Raw genomic sequence first — 14,363 nt, 5'->3', positions numbered from 1 at the left:
GTTTGCATTTTAATGCCTTGACAATAGCCTCACTTTACTCAGAGTTTTAAAATAGAGCACACTGCCACAAACAATGGAATATATTCTCTCACAGTCTCCCAACTGATGCTAGCTGGCCTGGTATTCCTAACAGATAGTTCTCTAACGTTTCTGTGTCCTGTATACCACTTCTCTCATAGATATTGTTCCTTGTTCCTTTTGTCATAAGACAAGATTTCACAAAGGTAGGATTAAATCTCTAGACCTAATTCACAGTTATGTTGAAAATATGAAATCATATTTTTGTGCTTAAAACAATCTTTGTTTAATCTATGCATCTGTGGTTCCTTTCTACCAAAGTGCCCCAAACTAACCATCAATCAACACTGGACAGCACACAATCATTTTTTTTTGGTTAATTTAATCTACAGACTCTTAGTCTTAGTGAATGCTGTCCATCTCAGTCTATGGTTCAGGCTTATCGCTATTGCTTAACATTGTCAGTGTTTCATGATGAAAGATAACCTTGAGACCACAAGGTTTAACAACTTCAGATTGATTTGAGTCAAAGCAAAGAAAAAGGCAGGTGTGAACAGCTGTGTGTTATCCACTCAATTCATCCTCTCACACAGAGACATCACTCACTGGCCCTGTCAGAAACAGCTCTAAACTCTGCTACAAACTATGTCATGCCCGCCCAAGTGTATAATTGAGTGTTTGGCCCACTAAATAGCGCAGACAATCTACCGCATTTGTGGTCTGACCAATCAGTCAGCTGCCCTCGCAGCTAAAGCCTGCATGTCAGCTGTACCCTCAGGTTACACTTCGCAACAGTGATGCTTCAATATAAGTAGCTGCTAAATTTAAGTATCCTGACTTGACTTGTGCAGTTCCTACCTTCTTTTTTTTCTTTTTGTTACATCCAACCAAGCTCAAACCACCGCACCAAAGACAGAAGAGGAAGGTTTGAGATTATACGAAAATGTAACAGTAATACTACCACTAACAAATTGTCGGCTTTCCAAATGTTAAGAGTGTCATTAGTAAATGTGATTTTTTTTGGAGGGGTCACTAATCATCTGGGCACTTATTTGTGTATTTGTTCATTCATTTCTTTTATACTGGAAGGTCACTGCTGGATGCAAAGGCAGATAATGAGTAAGAGTTTTGCTCATTAGAGCACTGGAATGGTGCTGACATTCTGTAGCCGCCCATCCTCACTGTATGCGACTTTTGATCTATGCGTAGTCTCTTCAACTAGCACAAGAGAAACGGCACACTGTATCTGTGCTTTTCGAAAGATGTGAAAGGTCTGTACTGCTTGCCTCTCACAAACAACATTATTATGACAACGTGGAGCGGCAGAGCTCCTTTTGTGCAGTGAATATTATTGTAAATATCCACAGTCGAACTTCCTCAGATCTCGGAAAGCGGTGACCATGGAGACTCTCAACTTTGCTGAGGAATGGCCTCTATCCTTGTTAGTGTTATACAAAAAACATTTCAGTATAACTCCAATTATCTGCCCATCAGTAACAAATGACCGCAGAACATGTGTCTTTGGTTTACCATGTCGGATCACTCAAATTATTTCTTGTCAATCATCTGAAAAGTATCACACATAGAATCCTAACATAAACATGAAGCCAGGATGATTCATTGACCCTACCAAATCTTTCCTTGTAATTTATCCTCAGCATGGAAGGATGCTTATTCAAATGTGTGTGTGAACTGCTGATGACAGTCATAGGGTTGAGGTCAAAGAAACTGTATGCCTACCAGATGGCTCCACTGAATGTCGTATGTACCATAAACCAGGAGTGAGTCTGGGGATAGACTGAAGCAAGTGATAGTAGAAATTATCACTTGCTTCAGTAGAAAAACAGCAGAAACCACTATTGTGAAGAATTTGAAGATTCAGACATTTGTTTTGTAGATGGAACTGGACCAGTAAAAAAAAAAAAAAACATTGGTTTCTTTTGCCTTTATACCTGGTAATATACAGTTTTCTTGAATAGGTATGTGTGGCATTTCCTTGCTAAATTATTCAGGTGAATTTATTTCAAGAAGGTTATTTTCTTTCTTGGCCAGTGGTGCTGACAGCTCATTACTTCACTTGTGAGATATATACGTTTGGAAAGCATTTGACCCAATTTAGTTGTGACCTCCGTTGCCATGCTTTCAGACTGTTGCTCAGATTACAATGAGAAGTCACAGTAAAGAAGTGTTGTATTTTTTAGTGTGTGATATTGTGTATTACTTTGAACTTTTTTCACAACTCTGTACGTATGTATTACCAACCTTTCTAAATATGGAAAGGGAGAATTCAGTGTTACTGTTCAAGAGTACCTCCATGGCAGGCAAAATCACTAAACAAACACTTATGATTTGAATAACAAGGTTAATGTAGGTCACATTGCTGTCTTAGGAAAGTAATGGAATCTAACCTACCAGGATCTTGTTTCAGAGCCAGAATTGTTCCTCAACATAATGGACCGTTGCCACCGCTTCATAAAGCCTGAAACTGTGATCTTTTATGTCACAATGGTGCTATGAGCTTCTAACCTGGAAATCCTGTACCGTACAAACTTCTATCGAAGGTCATGTGACTTCTTAAATAAATTATGGCAGCCATTCTCAAAATTACATGTTTTCCAAATCATCAGAATACTTCTATGAATATGTAGTAAGCGCATAGGTTGAGAGTCGAGTGTCCTCCACCATATGTAAGGAACACCTGAGAGCGCTCTTACAGGGCCTCAGACCGAGCCAGAGTGTGTATTGAAGGGCAATCAGTCAGAGAAACAGATGTGTTTGCATGTCGTACATAATGCAGGGCACTAATCCTGCAGCTTGCTGTGGTGTTACCTCCTGCTGTCCCGGAGGCAGTGACAAAGCGCCAGCCATCCCTCTCTGGGAATAGAATAAAGAGCTCTCGCGTAGAATGGCCACAAACGAGGTCAGAGATTGTCTTACTTTAGAGTGGAAGAAAATTAGAGTCAACCTGAGCCACTGTTTAAATATCTGAAAATTAGAGTCAACCTCAGCCACTATTTAAATTTCAGAAAATTATTCGCAAGGTATTCTGTTTAGCATGTCTGGTATAAAACCTTGAAACTGCAATGTATCCAATGTTTTTATGAATATGTTGAAATAACTGATGATTTGTTGTTTACCCATCTCAACACAGTATGTCTGCTCCTTTGTCTGTTCTATTTTGTTCTGTTTTATTTTGGATCAAAGCTCTTATTTTTACTTTGTCATTGTTTGTCCCAAAAGTAACAAAAATACTGGACAAGCTAGTGTTTTCAGTAATATTTTAATTACATTTTTCATATATTTTTCCGCATACAGTGTGACATTTACTCCGGAAAGAGAGTGCATCCTGGTTTCTCCCCCGTCAAGACAGTCATTTCAAACAATTCTAAATTTCAGGGACAGAATGTAAATATTTCATTTCAAGAAGAACCCAGTTCTGGAGAAGCAAAACACATCCTGCTGTGCTGTAGCTCAAAGCACATTATTAATTTATAGGTTTGAAACCCCTCCAATGCTTCCTGTATCTGATATGACACCTTTGAAAAGTGTGTGTGTGTGTGTGTGTGTGTGTGTGTGTGTCATAGTACAGCCAATGAAGTCCCTGTCTGAATATTACTTATCATTCTGGCCCACCCTCCACTTCTCACCCAGACATAAAGCCCAGGAATATAAAACAAGCATGGAGCTACTGGAATTTTTTTGTTGGGGGATTTCTACTTGGTATTACTTCAAACACTTCCAATTACCAGCTAGCTGTAACTGAAGGACTGGATCGAACAAATATACCCCCCATACTTTCAATTAGCTAAAGATCCTCTACTAGGTCTATTATGGCTTTGCATTTGTTAGATGAAGAAATCTATAGTTTAATTTGAATATGTCCCCATTGTACAATCAGTTCATCAAAATGTCTTTTCAGGACGCTCAAACAATGTTTTTCTCATTCACCAAAAGATTATCTAAATCTCATGTCAATATGTACTATTGACTGAAAAACAGTACTTTCATCCAGAATGTGTACAGTGTTTTTGTTTTGTTTTGGGGGTTTTTTTCTCTTTTTTTCCTTGTTGTTTTACTCTTCCTTTCTTTCTCTCTGCTTTATGTACAAGCTCTACTGAACTAATGATGTAGCAAAGGTACATTTCATTTGTGTCCTAATGATCTTTCCCTTTTTTTTTACTTTGTTTGTGTGTGTGTGTGTGTGTGTGTGTGTGTGTGTAGTGATGTGGACAACTGGTTCTGTGTGTGCCCTCCTCTCTTCTCCGGCAAACTGTGCCAGTTCACTGCCTGTCAACGGAATCCGTGTGGTCACGGTGCCACCTGCATTCCCAAGTCTCAGCTGGAGGTGCTGTGTCTGTGCCCATACGGAAAGCAGGGACTACTGTGCAATGAAGGTAAAGCTTTGTGTGTTAGGAAGAGAAGGATTTGTGATTAGGCTTTGGTTGATGGAGGCATCATTTGATGTGCGATGAGAAACAAAGAAAAGAAAAAAAACATATGCTTGGAAGGGGATATGTGTTCTTAGATAATATGCTGGAAAGAGGCTAAGCCCTCAGAGAATTTGATATTGCAGTTCAAAGTAGTTTGATCAACTGAACACTTAAAAAAAAAACAACAAACAAACATAAAATTATTTTAAAAGTATGGTTTAACACACTGTTTAACACAGAACTGGACAGACCACACAAGCCTGGGCATAGCTTGTATTCTACCATTGGTGGATGCCAACAAACAGTTTCTACAGTGATTATGAATAAGAGCAATACAGAGGCATTAAAACCAATGTGAAATAAGTTTTGAACAAGGAGTAATGTCACTGTTGTTGCAACTTTTGGCACTTAGCTAATTAATTCTCCAACTCCAGGGGAAGATTAATTTACAGTAATAGCCCTAAGTTAAATAATTGGACAAATGTCTACTAATGGAGCAAAGTCCAGACCATTTGAAGTGTTCCAGTGTCCTCAGATTCAAAGAACTTTATTATAACTCTGATCAGACAAGTACTGATCATTCAAATCCCAACAAAAGAATAAATCAATTCTTTCCTCATTTTTGGCTTGTCTGAATATGAAAAAAATGGTCACCATCAACACTGGTTAATGTCTTTTCAGTGTAATCCTGTAAGTCTGTTCATTAAAAATCAAGCCCGTCTCTGTATCCTGGCTGAGCTTAACACTTCTTATGAGGGCAGTGTATCTATATCACTCATAGCCTCTCTTCTCTGAGCCTTCCAAGTGTTCTTCCGCTGAACAAATGCGTGCGTTTTGCAGTGATGTAATTAGCGTGGTGAATGGAAGATCGCTTGGCACGGTGTGCGCTGGTACGGGCATGCCAGACATCCCTCTGTCAGCCACAGAGTAGCCTGATGCCAAATGGACTTCTCTAATCTCCCGGTGTCACACTGAGTGCGGCTGACATTTGAATTTAAAGCCTGATAACATCAGATAACATCAGGCCGACTATTGATCACTAGTGAGGCCTCCGCACCTCTCAATGTTTCCCTGCAGTCTGGATGTGCAGTGCTTCCATAAACAGCATTTTGGGGCATTTAAAAAAGACTAATATAAACCTATCTTGCTGCGTTTCAGAAGATTTTCTTTTGTTTGTTTTGTGTGTGGAGTGATTGAAATTACAGTCTATCTTAACTACTTGTGGAGAGCATTATAGCCAATCCTTTATTTATAATCAAATTTTAATTTAAATGTGTAGTGTATACTTAGCTTCTTCGCTAGGCTAGAAGGAAGTGTATCTAAATATTTCCCAGTAATCCTGTGGATTTTTCAATTCTCTGTGGACTGTGACAAACACTGACAGTTTCATAGCATCTGCAGTGTACTGAGGTTCTTCTGGACCGCTGTACATGACATGCTCATGGACCTGTCATAATGCATCCTCTCTAATGCATCCTCTCTTCATCAAGATGGTTCTACATCAGAGTAGAAGATTACAATGTCATCGGAGCAGCTGGAGAACACGTTTGAGCCCGAACAGTGCAAGTTCAGCTGAATCCTATAGTCTCAGTGTGTGGTACATCTATCTAACACATATATGCAGTCAGAGAAAGAGAGAGGGAGAGAGAAAGGTCAGGAGTCTCCTCTGGTTCTTGTTGTTGTTGTTATTATTGTTGTTGTTGCAAGTATGACATTACAGCATCAGGCAATCTCCATGTTACCCATTACTATAATGATACCTAAATATGTATGTAATACCTCTTTATACACATCTCAGACATTATTCATGACAATTAATCATGACTGTAGCCTCCTACTAGTGAATATTGATTGGCACTCAGTTTTATGAAATGAATAAAAACACACTGGTGATATGTGAGTCTGTAAGGGTTCACAATAACTTGGGAGTAGGGCAGAATTTTAACAGTCGTCTACTTACAGCCTCAATCAGCCAGTCCTTCATTCCCAGCGAGAGTGTGAGGAGAAATAGTGAGTGCCTCAGGCAATCTTGCAAGAAGACACCATAAACACTTGGGTACTGTCATGCAGGAGGGTGGGGACAAATATAGCATTGCATTCGGACATTCTTTGAAATTAAAAATAGGCTGGATGAATGGAGATTTGCTGTGAGTTACATCACGCGCTTCTCCAGTCATGTTTTTTGTGCATATGCACAGTAACAGTAACAGTAACAAACCTGTTTTCTTCATTCTAGTGATGAAACAGAGAAAATGAGAAGATCTTTATGGGGAAAAGTAAATTCATAAAAACAAGTAAATAGAAAGTGGGCAACTCGTCTTTAGAGGAAGGCATTGGCTCCAGTGTGTGTTTGCTGCTTATCTGAGCACCTGTGGCACTGCGAAGGCCATTATGATAAAAATTACTCTTATTTGTGGGCAATTGAGCTCATGTCAGGTGCGTATGAACATTACCCAAAATATCCTCCAAAAGCCTCTTCATAATTCTCTGAATGTTTGTGCAGGTCTGAAACTATGCTGATGCCTTCCTTTGCAAATTATCAATTGGGCTTCAAGTCAAGTCAAATCACTGCAAGTTCTTTGAAGAAGCAAGATGATCTGTTTAGTTTTGTTCAAATATGAGAAGGCTGCGTGCTGAAATTTACTGCAGTTTTGTTGAAGGTTGTCCTTTATATAATGACCTACTGAGTCTATAGGCTTGTCACACAGTTTCTCACTCATAAGGATACATTTCTTTTACAGACAGGTGGCTAAAAGACATGTTGAAGCATGCTGTTTTATGCTCTGTAAAAATTGTTTATTTGAGAGAAATCCTTTACTTATTATCAAATACTTTTTTGTTTTTTTTGAATGTGGTAAACCCACATCATCTGTAATCTACCTGTTTGCATCAGTGTAAAATTTTGTTCTTTCTGGCTCAAGGGAAATAATTTTGTCTTCAACTTTCATTCGATTATTCAGTTAGTGAGTGTTTCTCATTAAGTACCTGTCCCTGTCGCTGTTGGGGAATACAAACAGTCAGCAACGAGCATCGTGCTCCGAGAGCACCAGTCCTACTGAGAGTTTGTCATGTTTAAATGACTACAGACGCAGCTGAGCTGTTCATTAGGCTCTGTGCAAATAAAGGAAGACTCGATAATAACTCCACAATTTCAAAAAGCATAAATTATTCAGAACCAAAACAGAGCCCAGACACTGGCAGCTGAAAGAAAACGCAGAACTCTGGATTTAGCTGGTGCCTAAGGGGGGGCGGAGCAGCAGACAGGGAGAAAATGCTAGTGATTTGGGGAGCTGTGCGGCACTGCTGTGCTACCCAGAGAAGGGGAGTGTGGAGGAGAGAAATCAGGATATTGCATCAATCCATTTGGATGAGGGAGAGGAAACGTTTGATACGGCCGTGGTGCAAAATAAAAGGCATGCCTTAATGGGCTGTGTGGGGGATTATATCATTTAGGAGATTATGCATTTCTGAATCAACAAGGCGCCAAAACCAAGGAGAGGTTTGATCATTACACAGAATCCCTGAGAGTTACCTCCCCACTGCTGAAAAGTTTATACATAATGAACAGCTTGACAGATGGAAATTATTTATGCGTTTTGTTAAAAGAAAAAACGAATGTTAGTTAAAAATGGCAGTGAGGAAAGACAAGCTTTTGTCCCTCCATGTCATGAAAGAAGACATACAAATGGAGGGTCCCCTACTTAAAAATGCTTTGGGCAATAGCACCATCTAGCGGTGGTTTAATGAGAACCATCTGGTTACTGACTCCCTTTGCCTCAAAATTGAGCATGTTCTAGACCAGCTGCAGAATACTAATATTAGGCATATCTTGGGAGGTCATATTGCTATGCATTTGGGTGGTTCTTTGTGGTTTATTTGCTTGTTTTGCTTCATTTTGTTTTGTGTTTTATGTCCTACACAGCCATAAACGTTACAAGGGCCAAATTCAGTGGCACTGATGAGTTTGGATACACCTCCTACATGGCGTATTCCCCAATTCCCAGTCTCAGCTTCTTCTATGATTTCAAGTTAAAGATTACATTTGCCAATAACACATCTGCTTTGAAGGACAATCTCATTCTCTTCTCTGGACAAAGGGGCCAAGGTAAGACATGATGCTATAATGACCCAGAAAGTGGAGCTAAACTCGGGGCTTATATTGTCTAACTAGAGAGAGATACGTGTGAGGTCTGTGTTTCCAACACTGTCAACCACTATCTATTGATAACATTCATTAAAATGATGGTAATAAAGATGTAATATTTAGGTTTGTGTTCTCTGTCCTATAATCCTGTGACCTTTTAATGTAATATTTTTTATTTTAGTCTTTTCAATATTTCATATTTGTTTGTTTTTCATGCTGCTGCAAAGCACAAAGGGGGCTGTGTTGTTGTTGTTGTTGTTGTTGTTGATGTTTTTTCAGTGTGAGATTTTTTTAGACAGAGAAAAAGAAGTACTAGGTGCTGTTTCATTGGCCTCTACTTTTTAATGTGTATGTGGTCTTCAAATAATGGGGTTAACATTAAACGTCATTTCATCTGTTAACATTATTTCGCTCAGTGAACAGAGATTTCACTTCAAGTCAAAACACAACGGTGAGACAAGTGAATCAAGTTCATTCTCATTAATTAGGCAAATTGAGCTTCATGAGACATGGAAGCACTATTAAATTGTCTCGCACTGCTCTCATTTTTTTAAGGTCAGTTTTAGCGGCTGCTAACTGACACGTCTCCAGTGCAGGATGTTTAATCAAAAGATGGACAGCTGAATAAGAACACTGGGCTTGAGAATCCTCTGTAGTTCGGCGGGCCTCTCCTGGGATTACAGTTTAGGGTGATTCATCGAGGGAGAGAGAGAAAAAGACAGCAGCATGAATAATGAAGCAATTGTCAAGGGAACTCACAGTACAGTAGAGGACAAAATCGAAGAAGGAGAAATCACACAAGATGAAAAACTTGCAACTCACCTGATAATTGGTCTGATAAACTAGTACTGTTGACTCATCAGCAATGTTTAATTTTACATTTTGCACTTGAATGGGCTTCTGATGAAATGGAAAAATCTTTTTCTGATGTATTTAGATGTTTTTGAAGTGTGATGATCTTTGTGTGTGTGTGTGTGTCTGTGTGTGTGTGTGTGTGTGCATGCGTGTGCGTGTGTGCTTACATGCTTATTTTCTCTTCTCCAAGGTATTAATGGAGATGACTTTTTTGCACTGGGTGTGAGGAGCGGTCGAATCATCCACAAATTCAACCTTGGCTCTGGTGTAGGCACCATTGTGAGTGATCGACTGAACCGTAGGATTCACATACACACTGTGCGTTTTGGTCGACACCTCAGGACAGGCTGGCTTAAGGTACGTTCCATAATGCTGTACCTGGAGAGTGATAGATGGATAGATGATTCACGTTAAGTAAATATGCAGTGTCTCTCATCTTTCTCATTACGTAAACCTATTAAATTATGCCATATATATGTGTATTTAGGTTGATGGGCAGAAGAATAAGACAGGGGTTTCACCAGGGGAACTGACTGGCTTAAACATCTTCAGCCAACTCTATGTCGGAGGTTACAGTGAGTTCACACCAGAACTTCTCCCTGTAGGTGGCAGGTTCCAAAACAGTTTCCAAGGTAAGGTTTTCCACAACCCATTTTAAGGTTCAGTAACTAACAACCGTTCCGACTGCCAGTCCAATGAAACCTTCAATGACAAAACAGCATCTGTTTACCATAGGGCGGGGCGGGGGGGGGTTCTATGTCACATTTACATGTGTAACAAGGGAGGGGCTTTCAGAGGTGGGAGGAGAAGCTGAGCTCTTAAGTTGATTGAGATGTTGTCCTTAATTACAGTACTCTAATAAAGCTGAATGTTTAGCGCAAATCCATTTCAATCCATCAGTCATCTGAACAAGGGCCTTGTCGAGATTTTGTCATGTCCAGCATATCCAGTTTCGTGTCTGTTCATTCCTGGATGACCTTAAACATGGCACGTTTTGTAGGACTCATTCATTGTGCTAGTTTAATTGGAAAGCTGCATATATATATATCAGTGCCTCGGTAACGACAATGACAATGGTGAACAGCATCGCACATTGTTTCGCCAGCGCTACAGTTAGTTCCATCATTATTATTAGGCTTGTTATTATATGAGATTGGCCACGCTTAAATTGAAGGTGAACAAGTCTTTTTCAATTTGCTGCTTGGAATAATCATCATCGCTGTGTGATTTTCATTAAACAGCCTGCGATTTGTCTCTTAAAAAAAAAAAACCTCACATTTGAGAATAATCTCAGTTATGCATCAGTTGGCCGGATCTACGCAGGCACCAAAACACAAGCCTACTAGTGATATGCGCTATGGGCCAATTCCGTCTCATCAACCACAGGCCTTTTCTACAAGTGACAGTGTTCAGTAGCATCTAATCTGGTTCCTCTGACCTTCCTCCCGCTCTCATTTAACTGGCAGGGCTTGAATGAAGTGATAATGTAGTAGACAGTCATCAAAGCTCCAGTGTCCCTAAGGAAAGGTAGCAGCAAAGAAAACACAATGTCTCCAGTGCCTTTACTTTTAAAACTGAGCATCAGGTCGTTCCATTAGATAACATATCATAAAGATAATTAGCTTCAAGGGTGGTCAATTTTGTCTTTTTTTTTTAAAATCAGATCTATGGAGAGCAGTGCTTTGAAGCAGGTTAAAAAGAATCTTAAATGCGGTAGATTGATTAGATGCTGTGTTTAAGTTTCAGCTCTCAAATACAACATAAAGTCTGTTTATCTGATAACACAACTACAAATGTACCATCTACTGCCATTAAAGGGAAGCCCATTTCACATTAGTTCATATTTACATTACAAATTGTTATCATCTCTTTCCTTCTCTCTCTCTCTCTCTCTCTCTCTCTCTCTCTCTCTCTCACACACACACACACTCACACACACACATACACACACACACACACACAGTCGCACTCATTCTTTGTTTCCAACTAATACAAAAAAAAAATCATCTCCCGTTTAAACCATCTGCCTCACTTTGTCAACAGCATATATTTGCAGTTTTGCTTCAGTCGCTTTAGTCTGCCAAGTGCAGGGAGGAGACAGCATCATGTCATGAATATTCATGAAGGAGAATGACATTTCTCCACACATCCTGTGTGTTGGAATGACTAATTCAGCAGAGAAAAGGAGGATGTGACCGTGGGCTTAGCTGGCACACTTGTGAAGGACCCTGGTGTTTTTGGGGCTTGCACTCTGAAGATAGAGAACAGATCACGCTGTGTTTTCTGTTTCTCTTTTCCAACATAAAAACAGACTGGAAAAAGGAGTGAGTCAATAAAAGGATGGAAGAAAAAGTTGAGGGGCAGTAATGTGGAACAAACTGTTTTGAGAATCCCTAAGATGTTTGCTCACACAAACATCTAGACCTACTTAAGATCTACCTTGGGTTGAAAACTCAGAAAGCTCTTCTCAAATAATCTGGTATATGATGTAAACTTTATCAGACTTTCTTGCAAAACTTTTCCAACCACATGGTGTTTGTTGGGATTTTATATGCCACACATTGTACTATATGTTCGCGCTATTGTGATTCTTATGCCATTACTTATGCCATGTCCTATATGTCAGCCTACGTATGTCTTGGCATAAGTGCAACCTCCCATTCCTTACCTTCAATAGCATGGTCAAAAGAGCATTATGTAATTCATTTACATGACTGTGTCTGTAAATGAAAAGACTGTTTGTCTTTCTGAGTTTCCCTCTGTGTGTCTGTTCTGTAACTCTGTCTCTGTTTAGGTTGTATTTTTGATTTGCAATTCCGCACAAGACGAGACGGGAAGTTCAGAGCGCCGGGAGATCCAGAGGGACATCCGGAATCAGGTCGTAGTATGGGTCAGTGTGGTGTCTCTCCCTGCGGCCTTGTCAGGTGCCAGAATGGGGGAACGTGTGTGGACTCTGGATCAACTGTGTAGTAAGTGTTATATGAATTTACACTAAAGCATTGAGTTCGTGTTGGAGTCAGAGTGAGGATCAGAGTTTGAGACAGGGTTAGAATTGGAGTTAGAGCATGACTTTTTGTCTTTTGATCATGTGGGGCCCATTTTGTCCGATGGAATTAACCAAACAACCATATAATGCTCTGAGAGTCATTATCTGTGAAACTGTGTGAAGCCATCTCAGCACAGTATGACGTGTCCCATTGTATGTGAAGGAGTCTTGAGGTGAATTTTGATTGGCAAAGGTTGAAGCTGAAGTGTCTCAGCAAGCATAAGGCTTATACCAGGTGCTGCTGAAACCAGCAGCATAGAGATGTTGTATGTCATACAAAGGCTTAGTGTAGCTCACCATTCCTCCTACTGAGGTAATCAATCTTATTATCCCAGCAGCACAGAGAGAGAGAGAGAGAGAGAGAAGGAGGGAGAGAGAGAGGGAGGGAAGATAATGAGAACGAGGCTCTGTACAACATGGTGACTAAGTGAAGGGTATGGATGTTAAGCAGATCAATCACAGTTTGGCTCAGAAGTTGAACAGATAGAGAGACAAATTGGTCAATTTAATTGATTTTAATGCCACACAACTCTGACAATCTATTTCTGTCACTTTTTTTGTTGGGGGGCGGGGGGTATGGCTATGGATTAGTCTGAAAATAGTGTTGCCATATTTCTTTTGTCCTTCCTATCTCTTTTCTTGAAAATATAAACTTTATTGAAGAATATTTCATTGTGACATTTAAGTGTTGTAAGAGAAAATGAGAAAATTTTGCAGGAACATATGCAACTCTGAACCCTCATCGCTCATGTGGTATTAAAAAGACCCGGCTACACTATTTTAATTAGGCAGCTCAAGGACTGTTAGGAAAAGCCACTTCAAAGCAATATGTGGATTATATTAGTTACACAAGCATATGTCATTTAAAATGTAAAAAATATTTCACATTTTTTGTGTGAACAATTGTTTGTATGACTAACATAAATTCACCTAATAACTGCAAAAGAAAAAAAAAGAATAAATTGAATCGTTTGAGATCAGACGAGCCTGTCAAAAGCAGTTTTGAAAGAATATTTGCCTAGTTAAAGCGTTTTGTTCCTCTAAAACTTCATTTCTTTAACATAGCGTATAATTTTAGTGGTGAAACTGACACATGATGACATTACCGACCAGAGAGTACAGTGCTCCCGCAGTGCAGAGCTAACGTTTCAAATTGCATCTCACAGGGAGGTTATGACAGTCTCAACACAGTGGGGGGCAGGGGCACCCCTGCCGAGACTGACTCAGTCCAATCAGATGGATAGGTCTCTCGGATCTCCTTAGAGATGCATGTCTAACCTGAAATAACCTTAGAGAACCAGACCATTCTGTCCACTGTCTCTCACCATGACAAATCATTCAGGAGAAGACACTCGAGGCCATTTAAAATAACCCTCTTTTGTTCAGTCACCAGCTCTGACCAATCACAACCTATAAAGTCCGTGTGGACACTGCACACGGAATGTACTAAAAAAAAAGAAAATCATGGTAACTCACTACTTTAGCTCACCAAGAACCTGTCATCCCACCCAAAGCCAGTGCAAAAACACAACCATTAAAAACACTGCAGTAAATTCAACTTTAATAAAACCAGGCCATGTAATAATTCCTAATACATTTAGTTGGCTAAGCACCAAAGATATGGTACCACGTTCTTGTTGGTGTTGTTCTCTTTCTTCTTCTTCTTCTTCTTCTTCTTCTTCTTCTCCTCCTCCTCCTCCTCCTCCTCCTCCTCACGGGTCATAGCTCACTAACCATTTGGTAAGTTTTCAGAAGACTTGCACACTGATACGACCATGTCTGTGAGGAAGCAGGGCCAAATGGAATCCCAGCTGGCCTCTTGGAAGCACTGTATAATACAATCCAGAGAATTCAGTTAAAAGCCACCATG

General features: G+C 39.8%; 1 protein-coding gene across 1 annotated transcript in view; it reads left to right on the top strand.

Moving 5' to 3' along the window:
- The window catches only part of eys (eyes shut homolog), a 151,984-nt gene that overhangs the window by 134,134 nt on the left and 3,487 nt on the right, over positions 1 to 14,363 (top strand). Inside the window, exons 43-47 of the mRNA XM_030772255.1 lie at positions 4,240 to 4,412; positions 8,371 to 8,553; positions 9,638 to 9,804; positions 9,935 to 10,079; positions 12,242 to 12,416. Of these exons, the coding sequence (XP_030628115.1) occupies positions 4,240 to 4,412; positions 8,371 to 8,553; positions 9,638 to 9,804; positions 9,935 to 10,079; positions 12,242 to 12,416 (843 nt within the window). The remainder of the gene's footprint in view (positions 1 to 4,239; positions 4,413 to 8,370; positions 8,554 to 9,637; positions 9,805 to 9,934; positions 10,080 to 12,241; positions 12,417 to 14,363) is intronic.

The sequence above is a fragment of the Chanos chanos genome, chromosome 4 (assembly GCF_902362185.1).
Source record: "Chanos chanos chromosome 4, fChaCha1.1, whole genome shotgun sequence".
NCBI lineage: Eukaryota > Metazoa > Chordata > Actinopteri > Gonorynchiformes > Chanidae > Chanos > Chanos chanos.
The sequence above is the reverse complement of the archived record's forward strand: the minus strand, read 5'-3'. Positions and strand labels throughout refer to the sequence as shown.